The sequence below is a fragment of the Sciurus vulgaris genome (genome assembly GCF_902686455.1).
Source record: "Sciurus vulgaris genome assembly, chromosome: 9".
Lineage (NCBI taxonomy): Eukaryota > Metazoa > Chordata > Mammalia > Rodentia > Sciuridae > Sciurus > Sciurus vulgaris.
In genome coordinates, this window is record NC_136469.1 from 141,479,042 (window position 1) to 141,497,833 (window position 18,792).

At 54.1% G+C, this 18,792-nt stretch overlaps 1 protein-coding gene across 2 annotated transcripts in view; it reads right to left on the reverse strand.

Moving 5' to 3' along the window:
* Positions 1-18,792, reverse strand: part of CRMP1 (collapsin response mediator protein 1) — a 64,400-nt gene that overhangs the window by 40,376 nt on the left and 5,232 nt on the right. For both annotated transcript variants that reach the window (XM_079153623.1, XM_079153624.1), the window contains exons 2-3: positions 4,928-5,016; positions 184-368 (exon numbers count right to left, since the gene is read on the reverse strand). In XM_079153623.1, coding sequence (XP_079009749.1) covers positions 184-368; positions 4,928-5,016 — 274 coding nt within the window. The remainder of the gene's footprint in view (positions 1-183; positions 369-4,927; positions 5,017-18,792) is intronic.

An 18,792-nucleotide genomic window follows, 5' to 3' on the forward strand; every position in this document is an offset into this window, starting at 1 on the left:
TTGAAAGTTTTAATGTCTGTATCGCTTTGAAAAACACTGAGCCTCACGGGAGGATCCCAGTGAGAGGGAAATTAAAGGACACCTGAGCTCAGTGCCCAGTCTGTACTGGGCACCCGGTGCTGCTCTGCCCATGGTGATGGAGAACTCACAGCCAGGCTCCAGAGGCAGGGGCCCGCGACTCACTGATCATGGTGGTCCCGCCCGCCAGCGCTGCTCTGGTGCCCTGGAAGAAGTCATCGGCCGCGGTCATTCCCTGGCAGGGCTTCTGCAGGTACGTGTTGACGTCGATCCCTCCTGGAATGACCATCCGCCCATTGGCCTCTATGGTCTTCACTCCACCAGGAACAATTAAATTCTCTCCTATTTGCCTGGAGACAAACAATAAAAGGGACTTCGGTTCTTAAAAGCAAAATGGGCCATCAGCTCAGCAGCTTCAGTCCCATAAGTAAACCAGGCTGAAAAGGCACCAGCTGGGTGGAGGGCACTCAGGCGGGGCCTGCCTCCAGGGCTCACACTCGACTGTCAGCACACTGCTGGACCAGCAGGGCAGAGGGCCGAGAGCACAGGCGAGCTGATTCACCTGGCCTGTTATCCAGGAAGGCTTCTCCAGGGCTCATGGCAGGACTGGATCCAACGGAGGCAAGAGCAGCCTATCCACCACGTGATGTGGGGCCACCTGAACAGCCAGTCTTTCTAGGGTACTTGAAAGCTTCTGGCAAGGAGGATGCAGACTGGAGCATCAACCCAGCAAGGCTGTGGAAAGTCCCCTTTGCTAGCTTTCAGGGACACTGATGTGGACTGAATTGCGCCCCCCCAAATTCATACGAAGTCCTAACCCCAGCAACTCAGAAAGTCACCGTATTGGAGACTTCGCAGAGTGCTTAAGGTAAAATGAGGTCATTCGGGTGAGCCCTAATCCAATCCGTCTGGGGTCCACAGGAGAGCAGGACACAGACACACGGAGAGGACCACATAAGGACACAGGAGAGGTGACATCTGCAGGCCAAGGAGAGAGGCCTTAGGAGGAGCCAGCCCTGCCCGCACCTGATCTCGGACTTGCAGACTCTCATTTACTCATGAGAAATAAATTTCTGACGTTGGGGCCGCCCAGCCTAGGCGCCGTGTGACAGGAGCCTGAGCAGGCGTGTGCAGAAGGGCGCCTGGCTTCGTGTTCCAGCAGAACTGCACGAGGCTGGCCTCGGAAAGCTACTCGAGCCCTCGAGGCACACCACCACGAGGGGCTGGGACAGGGGCTCAGGGTTCCAGACAGGTTGACATCACTTCTCCCTGCTGTGCCCTGAAATTTCCTCCAGGAGGGGGGGAAGTCCCAGACAAGCCCAGGAGGCAGATGGACTTCAGCAATCAGCAGGCTGGCCCCTGTGAGCCACGCGGGGACCTACCTGATGTCTAGTGAGTGACGCCTGTTCTATTTGTTGGAACCAGAGTAAGGAAATGTCAGGGCACCAGCAGAGTCTGAGCCAGAACCAGGACAGGGACCCCATGGCTTCCGCAGCCACCCCTTGGCTGAGATCTAAGATCTGAGCTCAAATAATTTTTATTTGCAAATTTGAAAATTCAGTTATTCTGAACTCCTGGGATTAGGCAGTCACATAAAAATACCAGTAAAAAGGCTTAAGAAAATATTGCTTCAGTGACCAAAGTGTCAGGCCCCAAACAGAATCCACCCCACAGGGGACAGGAGCAGAAGTCCTGGCCCTGCCGAAGCCCTGAGCAAGGCTGGTCCAGGCCAGGGGGACAGAGTAGGGGCTCCAGCTGTGGCTCCCCTGCAGAGCTGGGCACATCGTGGCCTCTCCAAGCTGGAAAGAGTCCAGCAAAGCACAGTGCCGGGCTCAAGGGGAGGACCAAGAAAATGACCGCACTTGTTACTATCAGTCCCACCACAGCTGCTGCTGCCACGCCCTCTGACCACCAGCCCTTCTCCTGACCAACTGCAAGCCTGAGTTCATGGAAACTCTGTTCTTCCAGATCCTTCTGCCACCCTTCTCCAAACATGTGGGCTGGTGCCAGGAGCTGAAGGGAAGGGGCTCTGGGGGACACTGACCCTTATAAAGAACAGCCACCCTTTCTGGAGGCCTGCTGGAGAGATGAGCTTCCTCTGAGCATGCACAGATTGACGCAGCTGGAGCCCCCAACCGCCTTGTGAAGAAGACAGCTAGTGTCCTGCATGCTAACCCCAGCAAAGGCACAGGACCCTCAGTCAGACAGGAGGGGCTGCAGGCCTGAGGCCCGTCCTACACACCACTGTGGTAGAGACAGCCCAATGTGAATGGAGCCTGTGACTCTGCCACCATGCCAGGGTCTCTGTGAGGGGCCAAGTCACACCTCCACCAACCTCTCCAGTCTCCCAGCAACAGCCCTATAAGGAGGGAGGTCCCACTATGCAAAATGAGGACTCAGACCTGAGACAGGCAACTGGACTGGTTCAAGGTCACACAGCAAGTCCAGGGTGAGCCTGGGACACCCCGAGTCTAACAGCAGAACCTGCCCACCAGGCTGACTGCCTCACTGATACAGGAGCAGCAGATCCCCTCAGACTGGGACTGAACTAAAGGGGACCCCCATGGATCAGGAGGAAGACTCAATCCATGGCCCATACCAGGATCAAGCCCGGAAGGGGAGGAGAGGACAGGAAGCTCAGCTGGCCTCAGACATCCTGCCCAACTCCACTGTGGCCGGAGGAAACCCTGCGAGACCAGCATCTGAATCACCGTGCTCAGTGACCCAGGCGCAATCCTCAATGAATCACAGCTGAATGCATCCTAACAGCTGAACAGCTCCTAGAAACTCGGCCAACAGTCACAGAATGGAAGGACTCTCACGATTTACAAAGTAAAGAAAAACTGAGCCTCTGCGTGCCAGGTGGTCCCTGGGTCAGCATAGGCGGTGCCCGCCCCACTCAGCCAGTAGGATGCATGCTGGAAAGGACCCCCCGAAGTGCAAGGCACTCAGTCAGGGTCCCCTGCTCCACCTTACAGGGCAGGAAGGGGGATGCCAAAGCTCAGATGCCCTGACATCGAGGCACAAACAAAATGGGGTTCTGAGTCAGAGGGGTTGATGGTACTGAATTCAGAGAGCTGCCTGTCTCTGCCGCAGCCCAGCAAGCCAAAGTTCTAAGGCTACAGGGGTTCCTACATACAGCAAGCACTCAAGAAATGCAGCTCAGTCCATGACCACTGGCTCAGGACCACAGGTCCCCAGAAGGACAGAAGCAGAAGTGACCAGTTCAAACTTCAAACACCAGGTGACCCGTGGGAATGGCAATCCCATGAGCAGTTGCCCTGGAGGCCCGAGGATCCTCCCAGAGCTGCTTCCTCTGGATCTAAGCAGCTCATGCCCTGGGCTCAGCTGACCCACCGCATGGCTGCGTCGGGGCTCAAAACCGTGCCCTCAGCTGGACCTGCGGGGTCCGGACACCTCGCGCTTTTCCTTGTCCGCACTCTGGGGTACCTACTCTGAACCAGGTCATGCTCCAGGGAGTGCAGGTCACACTTCCCTGGCCGAGGGACAGACACCCTGTGAGGGAGACAGATGGCAGCTCATGGGTCATAGGGATGGAGGAATGCAGCCAGGCCACCTCGGGGCAGGGAAGGTGGCCTGAGGAGACATCACCAGGGGCTGGCAATGCAGGGACAGGCGTTCCAGGCAGGGGGCTGGTGGCTGCAGGGCTCCCGGGTGGAAGTGGCCTGGCCGTGCCCACCATGGTGGCAGGAGTGCGCGAGGAGGGAGGAGGAGGGAAGACAGCAGGAAGGAGGCTGCTGTCCAGGACCAGAGTTGGGCAGGCGGACAGGGAGCAGGGGCTCTGACTCTTGATGGGCACTGTGCACCCAATACCCCAGCCTCCCCATCGCCGGCATCAGAGAATGGGCCCCAGGCTGGCTTGTTACCAAGGCCACTCCTGTCTGACCTCCCCTTGCCCACAGTCCCCTGGGCTTTCCTTCCTGCATCAATAGCCCAAGCTGGCCCTGAGACAGTCTCCTCTGCCCTCCCAGAAGCCCAGGGAGGAGGCCAGGCAGCCATGAACCCAGGCCACAGCCCCCCATCACCAGCTAGTAAAACGTGAGAGGCCACAGAGAAACCACTGCCTGGTGTTAAGGACTGAACTGTCCCCAATTCCATGCCAAGGTCCCAACCCCCCAAAGTGACTGTATTTGGAGATGAGGTCTTTAAGGAGGTAATTAAGCTTAAATGGGTCACCAGAGTGCATCCCTAACCCAACAGAACCAACCAGTATCCTTATAAGAGGGATGCCTGTGTATCACCGAGAAAGGCCGTCTGAGGACACAGTGGGAAAGGGGCCACCTGCCAGCCCCAGAGTGAGGCCTCAGGAGGAACCAGCCTTGCGAGCACTTAACCCAGGACTCCAGGCTCCAGAACAGTGAGAGATGAATTTCTGTTGTTTGAATCACCTGGCCTGCATCACTGTGGTACAGTATTCTCAAGGGGGCTCCGACCCTGGGTCATCGTCAGGCTGAAGACAAGAGCCCAGGGGAGTAAGTAGGAAAACGGCAGAGCCAGGACTCTGTTCTGTGAGACCGGCCAGGGCTCCTGTGGAGGCCCACAGTCCTCATTTCTCCTCTGATCCCCTCAACCCAAGCCCAGAGACTGAGGTGACTAGAGACCCCTGTGCACTCAGTCAGAGGCTCTTGGTGGAAGGCTGTCCCTAGTCCACCCTGAAATAGGACTCAGCTGCTTAACCCCACTGGCCTCTCCCATCCCTAACAGTGAACCACCACATCTGCATTTCACAGCTGGGCACCCCAAGGAGCAGCAAGCCCAGGACAACAGGGACCCCCCTCCCCAGCACACCGGCACAGTTTGACCTCCCCAGTCTGGAGCCCCGAAATACAGGAACACAGCACAGCCACCCTGGGCAGAAGGCCAGCAGGGCCTGGAAGGGTCCACCCACTTTATGAGCCCATCTTCCAAGTAGACATCAGCGTAAAAGGACTGGTCCTCGTTGACGATCCGTCCACCTTTGATGAGGAGTCGGTCACTCTGGAAAGCAAAGCAAAGTTTTAAGTGTCACTGGGGGAAAGTCAGGGAATGGGTTTCTTTCAACTTTTAATATAAAAGCTCTCAATGTCTTCAAGGGCAAAGGAAGGGCACTGAAAAAGCCCCCAGGCCACCCCACGTCAACCCCCCTCCACCCTCGCCCCCCTCGGGATGTCTGCATTTCCCCTGGAAGCACTTTAGAACAAGCCCCAAACAGGATCCTTCCACCTGCAGACACCTAGTACCCGTCTCCAACCACGAAGGTCTCCTCGGCAACCCTGGCCACAGTCCCCACCCCAGCCAGCCCGATGACCCCCTTCCTTCCTCTCAGCCCAGGATGGACCTCGTTCGGTTTACTGGATTGTCTCAGAAGTCTTTCTGCAGCTGGCTGCTGTCCTCAGGTGTGCACCAAGTCCCCGCAGCACACCTGCCCTGTGGTCTCTGCAGTCTCCTCCCGTGTGAATGTCACCCGCTAGCTGAACACACAGAATCACTTGTAGGACAGGAATTTCTTAAGGCGTTTCTGAACAGGGCCATGGTCACCTTGGAGAAACCGTGAGGGTGATGGAAAGACGGCGCCAAGCTGCCCCGCACCAGTGCCACTGGCGTACTGCCCTCTTTGTTTCCCTGTCTTTCCCACAGTGACTCTAGGACCCCCACCCGCCCACGCACCTGGGCGTTGACCAGGTCCTGGCTGACCGTCTCAGCTCCTGGCCTAGCGCCAAGCCCTGAGGAGCCAAGGAAAGCAGGAAGGGCTGGAGTCTGCTCCCCGGGGTGGCAGAGGAGGGCCATGGGATGAGAGGTGGCTCAGGAGGGAAGAGCAGGAATGGGAGGGGCTGTCAAGGGTGACAGGGAGGCAGGCAGGGCGAGCTAAAAGCTACTAAATAAGACAGGCTGGACCAAACAAAGGGAAGGCGTCCAGGAAGAGCGAACATCAGGTGTTCTTGGAGTGACACGCAAGGCCAGAGGCAGCAAGTCCAAGGCCAGAAAAGAACAGAGCTGCATCCTTTACACGTTTCACCATAAACACATCCCAAGGTAGGGCATGTTCTTCAGGACGGCGATTTCTAAATGTCTGCAGAAACCACGCCTCATGGCCACGTGGCCATTTGTTTGTTTATTCCCCCACCACTTGACCCCTAAGCTCTTCGCTTTCACGGCGAGGCAGACAGCTGCACCGACCATCCTTGTGCACAACTTTTCCTGTGGTTAGGATGATGTGTCAGGCCAAATTCTCAGAAGCTGAACAACTGGGTCAAACAGCACGAGCCTTATTTATGGCCCTTGATAAACATGGCTGAATTGCTTTCCAATAGTATTGCCCAATTGCCAGGTGTGGGAACACCCAGTGTCTTTGCCTATCATTAACATTTATTAATTTCCATATTTTGGAGCTTAAATATTTTCCCCATGTGTTTATTTACTATTTTCATTATCTTCAAGTTGCTCCTAGGGCCCATCCCTTGTGTAGGGGGAGAGTCAGGAAATATTAAGAATTCAGTGCAACCACCTCTGACAGGGATGGGAGGTCCCCTCAGAAGCAGAGCTTGCCACAACACAACAAAGGGACACCTGGGGCTCCATCCACCAGGAGGGTCCCCAGCATACACCGTGAAAGGTAGCAGAGGATGCTCTGCAAGCCAGAGAAGAGTTCAAGCCAACCAAGCAACTGGGCAGCTTCCTGAGAAGAAGCGGCCTTGCAACCTGCAGCAGAACTCCCTGGCGGCTTCCTGCAGCAACATCACGTTTTCCTCAGTATGAAAGCCAAGGTCAGCAAGACCCCAGATAGCCTGCCCTCCCGCTGTCCCGGCCTGGCTCTGCTCAGTGTCGAGAGCGTCCCCTCAACCACCCCGTCTGAAACGCCATACCATGCTGCCCCGCAGCTGGTCCTGCACCCCAACCCACCTGGTCCACACAGCAGCCATCACAGTATTCTAGACATACCATATATTTACCCGTCTGGCTAAAATGTGGCTCTTCTCACTGGATTCCAAGCTTGCTGTGTTACCCACTGGCCGTGCAAGGCACAACCCCACAAGGGACCAATCCTGTGTGAATGCCAGTGGGTGGCACCACCCAGAGTTCTCTTCTCCCTGCAGATGCCCTTACGATGAAACTTAGCTGCACAAGGGAGGGCCTCTGACTGCTTCCTCACCACGGCATCCTCAAGACCTTGGACCCATCAGGCCAGATGGTGGGTGGGTGGATGGATGGAATGAGTAGGTGGATGGGTGGATGGATGGACATATGGACAGACGGATGGACAGACAGATGGAACTATTGAAGGATGGATGGGTGGATGGATGGATGGACTGTAGGCAGGAGGGATAGGTAGATGGCAGGCAAGATGGAGAAATAGGTAGGTGGATGGATGAACAAATGGACAGATGAATGAATGGATGGAGGAAAATATCAAGATAGATGAACAGCAGGATGGATGAATGGATACCTGAGCTGGTTCTTGGAAAATGAATGGGTAAAGATGGAGAGAAAAGACCTCGCAGCCACGAGCCAAGGAAGAGTGTGAAATGGCACATCCTGCTTCCCGGCAGGAGAGGCTCTGGAGAAAGCAGCTCCCAGAGCAGTCACTCCACGCCCAACAACCTGCCCTGTCTCCCTAACATGGAGCCAGCCAGGATTGTGCATCTACAAGGAAGACACCCACCAAGCACCCTGGAGGTTACCCAGGACCAAGGGAAAGGCAAGGCCTGGCTCTGCGTGTCCAGGAAGCACAGGCAGCTGGAGGCCAAGCTTCCCCAGCACAGAAAGCGGGATCACATGAGTCATCAGCAGTCAGAACAAAGTTTCTAACCCAGCCTCCTGCAGGCAGCACCTCCCTTGTCACATTTAATTGCAGGTTTCTCAGGCTCAGCCCAAAGGGGGTGTTTTGATGCACTGCATGCCAAAAGATCTGCCCCGCCTGCTCTGCACTCCAAGAGTCAGACAGTGGAGTCTGGTCCAAACCCACCCCCTGCTCAATTGCCCAGATACTGCATACCGAGACCACAAAGGGGTCCTATCTCTGGCTTCTCTCCAGAGACAGTACATTTCTGAAAAACTCATAATAAGGCAAGAATTGATACGACTTCCTCATTTTCTTTCTTAAAATTAGTCATCTCTTTGCCTTTTAATCAGCATTTTCAAAGATATGTTCTGCAGAACTCAAAGGCCTTTTGATAGGTACTACCCCAGAAAGGGGTCCCCAGTGCAGCAAGTTTAGAAAATCCCACACTGTTCACAAGCAGAGACAGTCCTCCTGTGGCTCCTCCAGGGCCCTTCCCGTGCAATGAACATGGGAAGAGGAACTGAGCCCTCGGCTTTTCCAAGCCTAGATCCTTCTGTGGTGTGGGAAATCTGATGGGATAAATCCCAGAGAAGGCGCCTGAGGAAACATTCTGTGAGAGTCACATTCTCTGCCTGCCTACCCCGAGTGGATTGTGGGGGGTGCTGATCTGACCTCCATGGAAATGTGGTTCCAGACTGGTGTAGCCTCTCACGGCAGCTCCTGGCCCCGGTTTCCTGACTCCCTGCCCACGTGTAGGCCACCAAGCCACACTGAGTCACAGTTATCACACAGATATTTTCATGCCCTGGAATTCATGACACCCCATAAGCAGATGGAATCTAGCAACATTCGGAGGTCAGATCCACCTTCTAAAGAATGTGTAAAATCTCAGAGAACTGCACACCAAACAGAGGGAATGTTACTATACACATACAAAGAGATAGATACATAATTTACAAATTTTATTTTAAACATAAAATTCACACATTTAACATTTTAAAAAGGGCTTGTGCCCCTTGACCCAGAAATCTAATGCTGTCAATCTGTCCCCAGGAAAATAGCCCTAAACAAGGTCAAAGATTTATACACAAAGATGTAATCCAGAATCAATTACAATGGTATAGCACATCACTACTACTCAATATGTTGTAGAAGTTGTAGGGGCAAACAAAAGACAATAAAATGACAGGAGAAAAAGCAAACTGCGAAACTCTCTACCTGGCAGTAACTCAGGGGGAAGTGGGTCTTTCTGGCAATAACTGACACCTCCCCAGCAGACCCAGGGGCCCCCTCCGTGGGGAAAGGATAGACAGACAGATAATACTTTGTTGCTTTTGAAGTTCCCTGAAATCCTGCCCCACTGACTGGAAACGTGCCAGGTGTGAAGCCTGCATGGTACAGGTGATGCTGGAAGGCCACCTCGTGAGGATCGCCTAGGCCTGGCGCTGGCCGGCAGTTGAGTGTCTCCTGCCAAGTGTCTTGTGGGTTGGAGGATGGCCCAGGCAAGCAAAGGCCTCTTCTCCAGACCTGCCATGTCTCCCACCAGCCCCAATGGGGAAAAGAGCTAATGTGGGCAGGGTGTCTATGCTCACTTCACTACATTAAATATTCTATCCAGCTACAATTAGGAAAATCAGCCTTTAAAGCATCAGCCGTTTGTAACCAACCAGCAGCAAAACACTCAACATTCAGCCCCTGCTGGGAGCGGGTGGTTCTCGATCACAAGGAAGCATCTGCATTGTTGTCCAGGCCAGCAAAGCACTCAAGTGTCCTGGGCTCCCCTCTCCCTCTCACACAGCAGGGATGGAACCTGTCCTCTGCACACAGGCCCAATGGTGGCCATCAGGAGATACACAAAATCCATTAAGGTCTGGGGATCCCCAGAAGAAAATAAGATGTGCTGTTCTTACCAAACAAACACTTATCCAAAAATCACTGGTTTAGCAACTTTGGCTATCTGGAAAATAGCAGAGAACCAAAGCTGTTATTACAGACTCAGAGAAAGACAGTGACTGTGTCATCCAGGAGGGGACTTTTGGCCTGAGTTCTAAAATATGAGCAGAAATTCATCAAGCTGGAAAAACAGAGAAAAAGAGAACACTCCAGCAAAATAAATAACACACGCAGTGTCCTAAGAGTCCAGGTGAGGTGCCCCGGGTGAGGAACAGGTGGGCCATGTGCTGTCCATGGTGCTGAAACACACTGGGCACTGGAACGGCGAGGGAGGCTGCTCCCAGCCCCCGAAACGGACGGCCCCTCTCCCTCCAGCCTCATGCAGCCCTGGAGCTCCTCAGTCTCAGCCTGCAGGCAAATCTGTACTCTTTACATCTCCACGAAACCCGAGTAACGATGACTTAGATGTTTCATCACAGTGGATACGTCAGGCCCCAGGGCCACCTTTCCAATCCCTAATGCTCCTCTCTCAGCCAGGAAGGTGGGGGACGGCATGCCCCACATCCTCTCCCCTATGATGTACCACTAAAGCTGACATGGAACCCGGGGTCAATGCATGGGCGTCCACACGGGGTCTGAGAGATCCCCCATTGTGGAGCAACTGCCAAGCTATCCGTGGGAAAGGAGGCAAGCAGGAATGTCCGCTAGTCAGAGTCTGCCTCACGCCACTGCCGCCTCCTGGGCTGCTTCCCTGGAGGTGTGGCAAAGACCACAGGCTGTAGGAAACAGAAGTGCAGTTGGTCCCCATGGACTGCCACCTTTGCTGCAAGTTCAGCTCCTTCCATGACAACGGCAGTCATGACAGCAGGACCTCAGGCCCTGTCCTGCCTGCAGAGGTTCAGGAAATACTCCCTGTGGATGGAGTGTCTGATTTTAAAATAACACGCTGTCCTTTGACCTCTGGGATGCGAAGGGTCTTCATTCGCCTGCAGGAGGGGGATACTAACTATACTGATGTGTGATATCTACGCTCCACCCACTGCTGTGTTTCCATGCTTCTGCTTCTTACCTCTCATCAAGAAGTCTGGACAGGAAAGTTTTGTCAGTAGGAGAGCCACACTGCCTGAGCCCGTGCTAGGCAACAATCCTGCAGCACGTGGTTCTCTCGCCCACTCACAAATCACATAGGAAGTGAGAGCGGGGTTACAAACAAGGAGGCTCAGAGAACTCTAGATGATGTGTCTCAGCCTCAGCTCCTCCCCTCTGAGGTGGAACGAGAAACACCACTATCCACCAAGCACAGACCTTGCCCAACACCACCTTCCTGGCAGGACGATTGTGAACGTGGTCACAGCAAGTCAGGAAGATAAGAGGGCTCTGAAGGCCTCAAAAGACTCTCAGACCCGTTCACTACTGACACTGGCCGGGGCCTGCCAGCCAGACCCTCCACCTTGCTACCCCACTGAACACTTGGTTAGCCAAGATGCAGCCGGCTGTGGCTCAGGACACGGTGTGAGGCCGGACAGCAGGGTTCTGAGCGGCCTGGCACCTCCCCACCCTGTACCGTGGGCAAGTTCACCTCTCTGTGCCTTCTTTCCCACCTATCGTGCAGAGGGTTATTTTGGAAATTAAATGAATTCATACATGAATAGCACTTAGAAGACCGCCTGATTTTTTAACAGCTTTGCATGCAGGGAGACAGGTCTCATTAAAAGGTACAGTTCTACTGTCATGCACAAGGAATAAAAACCAGTAAAAAAAAAAAAAAAAAAAAAAAAAAAATTCAAAAAAGGAAAGAAGAAATTACTGCTGACAAATAAAACCCTTTCTCTGTTAAAAATAAAAACTAAGACTAAACGAGATGGGAGCAGTGCTGTCACCTGCAGCTCCCTCGCCCCCTCACGTGCTGTCCGGATCCACTTTCTTTGCTGTAACAGAATGACTGAGGTGAGGTAATGAATAAACAAACTGAAGTGTATTTGGCTTGTGGCCGTGGAGGCTGGGAAGGCCAGAGCACAACGCTGACTCCTCACGAAGACCTTTGTGTTGTGTCCTCCTGTGGCAGAAGGCAGGGGGCAAGAGAGCTAGAGGGGCCAAGTCATTTCTATAGAAAGTCCACTCTGTGGTAACCAGCCCTGCCCCATGAGGACCACATTGGTGCCTCTGTGAGGTGGGCCCACGGTCTCCTCACCCGTCCTAGGCTCTGCTTCCTACTGTTGTGCCAGGGACCACGCTCCTGCTGCAAAACTGTGGGGACACGTCTGACCCACGGCATGCCTCAGTCTCCCTGAGCCGTACCTGCACAGCCCTGAGCTTGTGCCTGCACCACCCTGCAAGCATGGCCACCTGCCACACCCGCTCTGCCCCTGGACTTGCACCTCTCCATCCTGTGCAGCGTCTGACTCCCAGGCCACGGGTCGCTCTGTGGAGTCTCCTCCAGTCAGCGCTGGTGGTGTGGCGTCTTCTTCCAGCTCATGCTTACACGTTCCCCAGGGACTGCAGAACCTGTCTAGATGCCAAGATGGGCACTGGTCTCACGCAGCTTCTCAGCTGTGAGGCCTTGGGCTTTGGTTTCCTTATCTGTTAACGGAAGTAGCCAAAGTGACCAACAAGACCACAGGATCACTTGAAAAACAGGTAAAAGTGCTCCCTACACTGAACACTGTGACTCAACATTCTGTGCCACTTGCTCGAAGTTCAGGCATTTGAGGAAGCAGGAAGACATTTCCAATCATTAAAGTTTCATTTTTAAAGTTTTACTCTGAATACCTTCCAGGGCCTCCAGGAACGGCAGTGTGGAGGAGAGAACCCAAGGGCACGTGGAGGACACTCCATGCAGTGACCCAAGAACAGAGCTGCCCTCTGCAAGGCAGGCTGCTCATGAAGTGGTGATCTCCCCACCCCTGCAGGAAAGCCGGAGAGGGCATCTGGGGTCCCTGCAGGAGAAGCGGGCAGGGAGAAAGCAATGGACAATCTTCCCTGCCTCCTCAAATGCACAAACGGAATATCTGACACAACTTAAAAAGTTCCCCTCAGATCTGAGGTTACAGAAATGAGATAGCTGCTGAGATCTGATTTGGGATGAAGCCCTAAGGGTCTGTGAATGTGTCACAAACAGCATGTGGCAGCATGACCTGGGGACACGCATAGACTCCTCAAATGGCCGCAGTCTGCTCTATGCCGCTCTGCTTCAGATCACCAAGTCTTCGCACGGAATTGACCCCGAGTTGTGGCACCACGTCGTCGTGGTTGGCCAAGAGTCCGGGGAGGGGGCAGGGGAGCCGTGGCGATCCAGCTGGTGAGGAAAGCCGCTGGGGCGAGGTTTTCATTTCAGCATGAGCGAATCAGACCTGCCTCTGCCCACTGCCACGGCACTGCTGCAGAGGCCCCTTCTCTCATTCTTCAGGCTCCAAAAGCCCTTCCCGCCACCCTTGTCCCCGGATGGTGACGACTGCGAGGCTGAATCCCCTGGCAGGGCCTTGTGAAGGAAGGCCAGCGCAGGCACCGCTAACACCCTGGTGGCCAAAAGTGCAGCTTGTGACTGGCTTCACTCACCCATTCGCATGGCTCCATGTCCCTGTCATGAGTCACCAGTGTATAGGAGTGGCCCGGAAGGAACTCTGAGAACAGACCACGGCCCAGGCTTGCAAGCGATCACAGTCAAGCGGAGCTGACAGGCCTGAGAGACAACTGAGGCAGGAAGTCCGGTCTCCAGCCCCAGAGGAGCAGGCGCCATGGAGCACAGGTACAGCTGACACCAAGGCAGAGGCCCAGGGAGGGCAGCCAGGTCGGGGAGAAAGATGTCCGGGGCACAGGCCCAAGGCGGGAGAGTGGAGCTTCGCCTACCTGTCCACAGCCGAGGCACCTCCTCCACCAGCTTGCTTGTGTTCTAAGCCACCTTCTCTACGAGTGCCCCAGCTTCTACTTCCTCCCGCCACCAACACCAACCAATTCAGAGCTGTCTTCTCCCAGAACACAGTTGTCACCTGGCCACTGTGTCTCTCTAGTGCATTGCTTCTTAGCCTTTCTGTGTTCCAGGAATACTTTCAAACAGTATAAAATTCTGTAACATTGCTGAAAGGATTAAAGACCACACAGCACCAACCCTGCCGGCCACTCCCACCACGGTGTTCTGGGTCTCAAGGGGCCCTCGGCAGCTCCTGATGGTGCGGGCTGGCTCCTCAGCACCACAGTGCTGTCCGCGCCCGGACCTCCTCTCTTAAGTGCTGGAAGGTGCAGACCTTGGAAGGTTCCTCTCTGTAGTGGGAGCTTCCTGTTACTCACAGCAGGTAGACTGAGGGAGCGCCCCTCCACTTGTGAGCACTCCAGCCGCACCTGAGAGATGCTGCTAAAACTACCTGTGGTTGTCGCGACCCAAACTTCACAAGATGATCGAACTTTAGCAGCACATCTGCAGGGGATTTTTTCACTGTGCTCACAGCACATGGGCTGAGAAACACGGGCTGGTAGAATATCTTGCATCGTCCTCGCCTCTACAAGGCCTGTCATACAGCGGCCTATGATCTCCGCCTTTTCCCTTGCCCCTCAACCCTGTTCCAATCTGAATTCCCCCTTCCTGACCAGTTCAGGCTGGCGCCTGTCCCCAGTCGATTCTCAAGCCTCTTCCCCATCGCACCCCCGACTACCCGAGCACCAGGTGTCTGCATGGCCCAGAACTTCCACATTTCATCTTCTTACCTCCTCCAGACGGAGGTCTTCTCCCCGGCGACTTAGGGCTTGTTCATATGACTTGCTCCGATCAGTGGACTATGAGCAGATGACCATCAGGCCACCCTGAAGGCCCATCAGGTTGCTGCCAATCCCTGGGCTCTGCAACCTCTTCGGCCAGGTCTCAAAGTGAGGAGAAACAGGGCACAGGCTCACTGTGCACCAGCAGCCAGGGGGAAAGTCACAGCTACCCACAGCCCACGGGAGCATGAGCAAGATGTAGACACGTGTCATTGACATCTTGAAGCTGTGCGCCACAACACAAAGCTGACACAGTAGTAATAATAATAATGACCGCTCACCCACAAGGCAATCACTATGTTCAGCCACTAATCTAAGCAACTTACATATATTGTCAGTCATTTAATTTTCAGGGAAAAAAATCTATGGGTTATTAAATTTCCTCCTTTACAAACATAATTTGTTTAGAAAAAGAAATTGATGCAAACAGAGAATAGGTAAATTTCCCAATTACACAGCTAGTAAGTGGAGCAACCATGATCCAGACCCAGATAGTCCAACTTCAGAATCCACACTCTTACATTCTTCCTTTGTCACACCCTCCTCCCAGCTCAAGAACTTGCAGTGGCTCCCTATTACCCACAGAAGAAAGTCAAAATGCCCTATAACTTGGAACTAAATTAGTCATCTCTTTCACTTTAAAGAAATGGAATCCAAGGCCCAAGAAGATTTGCCCCAGACGAAATAACTCACTGGAGTCCGGGTCAGACTTAGAACCCATGTATTATGTCCACTGAGTAAACTCTACAGACTCCCAAAGCCCTGCAGAACCTTTTAAGCTCAACTTCTGATTTAGCTGTGTGAAGCTCCTCACTCTCTTTGGATCACGTTTGCCCCCAAGCCAGGCCTCATTCACCCGGTTCCCCCTGTGTATCCTGCTACCCCTACTCCCCAGCAATCAGCACCCACTCCGGCTCTGAGCCCAGTGAAGCTCCCCCATTGCTTTGCCAGTGCCGAGTCCTCTCTGCTCTAATTCCTCTTGACACCTGGGCTCTGGTTCGCTTTGCCCTCGGCCATTTTCAGCTTATTTCCTGTGTGTGCACTCTGTCCCTTGGATGGCAGGCTCTGTAAGGCACCTAGCACAGTTCAAAGAACACAGTGGACATGTGGTAAATTCCTGCTCTACCCAGACTCCAAATTTCCATTTCTCAGAGAGAAAGGAGATATGACAGGCAGACACTATGTGCCGAGCTTGCCCGTGTGCCATCTGCTAAGTGTCCCCTGGATTAAGGCTTGACCAAGCTCATTACAAGAAGCACATGCTTAGGGTTAAGGTGGTACAGTTGTAAAACGGAAGATGTCATAACTCAGAGTCACTTTTACGTCCCCTCTGAGATACTTTTTAACAATCTGCTGTAAACAAAATGATTTTCCCTGAACATAGCGCCATTTCTGTCTTCCCTATCACAAACTGGACATGACTGAGGGCATTTGCTTAATTATTGGCAAGTTTGTTCTCTACTCGTTCCGGACCCTTCATCCTGGTATTCCACTGCCATCTGATTTCACAACATGCGTGTCAAATCATGCAATGGCAGGCATCCCAAACCCTTTGTGTGAAAAGGCAGGGAATGACCACACACCTACAGGAGACGGTGGCACACTCAGGGCACAGCAGGCCCTGCAGGAATGCTGGCGTGTCTGCACTTTAGAATAACTGATTCAGCCCGGTGCCAGCTCTGCTTGATGGTCTTCCTATCTTCACTGTTTGACTGAATAGCAACTTTACACACACATTTATATAACAAAGATATAAACTCACGCTTACAGACACACACACCAGTGCACTGAGAGGCAGAGAAAGGGAGGGGGAACGCCTGCGTGTGACTTTCTCAGCGAGCCGAGCAGCACATCTACTCTCACTACTTGAATGTGAACCTGAGTGTCCACGATCCAGTGCAAGAACCTTGACATGCTACAAATGTCTTTGAACCTCAGTTTGCTCTTTGGGAAGCAATGATGATCCACCTGTGCCTTCCTCACAGCACTGTTTTGAGAACAGGTAATGGTGAAATTCATGCTGAAAGCTGGGTCCACAGCAAGAGCTCCCAGGACTGAAGGCACGAGCCCTTACTTTCACAACAGTCACCATAATCCCCGGGTGGAAACCCTGGACCCCCCCCCCACAGAAGACGGAGCAGGCCTCCCCCTTCGGTGCTTCTGTTTGGAGCCCAGAGCTTCTGCAGGGCCACAAAGCCAAGCGCCTTTGTTTGCTGAGAGCCACACCCAGGATGCTCTCCTTGCTTAATGCTCAGTGGGCATAGAAACAGCTTCAGCTAAGTTAATCCCCGGCTGTGCCATTTATTAAAATAAATAAATAAATAAATCCACTTATGAAACAGAGTTCATCAATATTTTAAGCAGTTCTTTGGTCCTTGGGGGCAGAAGCCAAGTGCCTGTGCCTTCCCCTCCTCCTCCTCTACAGGGGAGTCCATGCTACATCTGGGAGAGCCAAGTGCCAAGCCATCTCCCTCCCACTTGCCCTGGAGCCAGCAAGGGCCAGGCACAGACCAGATGCTTGCCATCAAATGACTGCGATGGAACAGGCTGGGGTACTGCACTTGGAAAGCCATAATGGCCTCTCAGGAAAGGTCCTGGTCCCTGTCACAACATGCACATTATCAACAAAAGACCCTCAGGCAGCGGAAGGGTCTTAAGAAGCCCCATGCAAGTCTATCCTCTCTGGTTTCTTTTCTCCTTAAAACCACAACTCTCTCTGGCTAGGGTTGAACACAAAAACAAAATTGTCAGCATCTCTCCTCCCCATGCTCCTGGGAGCCGTGTCCTCAGGCTGCTGGAACCAACCCTGAGGTTTACCTTTACACACAGGTTGACTGCTTTGCATGAAAACCAAAGTAGCAGGGGGTCAGCCAGCAGAGCCAAAGCCCCTCTTGGGTCAGGTGCACCTAATGCACCTAAGCACTTTGTTGGGGTCCCTGGGGACAGCCGAGGCTGCCCATGAGTCTTGCTGGAGGAGGAATGCACTTTGGATCAGAACACTGATGTGCAGAGAGGTGCCACAGCAGAAGGCCCACCCAGAGCCATCTGCTGCAAAAGCATGGGCAGTTTGAGCTCACAGCAGGGCGCCACACAGCTGAGCTGAACCACACAGAGGGGCAGCATTCCCACACACCTGCCTCAAGGACCATCTGTTAAGCTTCAGGTGTCTGAGGGGCAGAGGAACCCAGGGCTCCTGACTCCACCTCCATCGCCTGCCTCTGTCCTCCTAGGAGCAGGGGCAGGGTTCCCAAGGCAGGGACCACATCAGACGAATATTCTTATGCTTTCTTCTCTGCTGCCTGGCCTGGGCCACCACACTCCTTCTGCTGACTCTTTGCCAACTAATGTTTACAGATTGCCCTTAGGCCTCTGGGTCTCTAAAGCAGAGGACAGAGATGGATGGGAAGTATCCTGATCCCCAGAGTTCATGCCTTTGAATAGGAACTAGAGCTGAGCCCCCAGTGGATTTTCCAACTCAAGGCTTAGCCCAGTCAAGCAGATCCAGGGCAGGGGAGGCAAAGGGTCCAGGCTCCTCCCAACCTCTGGCTCAGGTATGCCCACTTCTAGCCTCTGGGTGCTTCATGTAGACAATGTCTCCCTCAAAGGACTGCTAGGATTCAATAAAACGAGGGCTTGGCCACACCGGCAGGTGTGTGGGAAATGACAGCTTCCTCCCCTGACCCCGAATTCTGCATAAATGAGCAGGCTTGGTCTAGATCCTCGGGAGTCACCCGGAGGATTCCACTACGCCTGGAACCCTGCCTCTCAGCACCTGGTGCTCCTCCTGCCACCCAAGGTCCACAGTGCTAGCAGTGCGCATCCCTCCGCAATGGCCTCCTGGACTCTGAGGTCAGGCAGGAGTGGGGTGGAGGCGCCAGCTCCTGACCACTGGGCCCTGGGCTTCCTCAGCTCCCCAGGAGACAAAGCGAAAAGACCAGGGATCCTTTGTTTCCGGCCACACCCAGGGACACAGCCTGCCGGCTCAGCCCACACTACCATTCCCACCCTCCAGCGGCCCAGCCTCAGCGAGTTAACCCTTCGGGGGCCGCGGCCACCGTGTCCGCGGAGAGGCTATTTTTAGCTGCGGGGAGGGTGGGCGCCGGCTTCCATCATGGCGCTGTCTCCCGGCCGGACTTCCACCCATCATTACGGGTGGGGAGTGGGAAGAGGCGATTCCGTCTTATCTTTCTTCTGGCGGCTGCGAGGTGCCAGGGCCGAAAGGTGCAGGGGGACGCGCGCCGGGCTCAGCGCACCTCCCACCCGCGGAGCCGAGGGAGGGGGCTCGGACCCGCGCCCCTCCCTCTTTTGTTCGGCTCGGCATCCTCGGCGGTCACGCCATCCTCCGGCACATC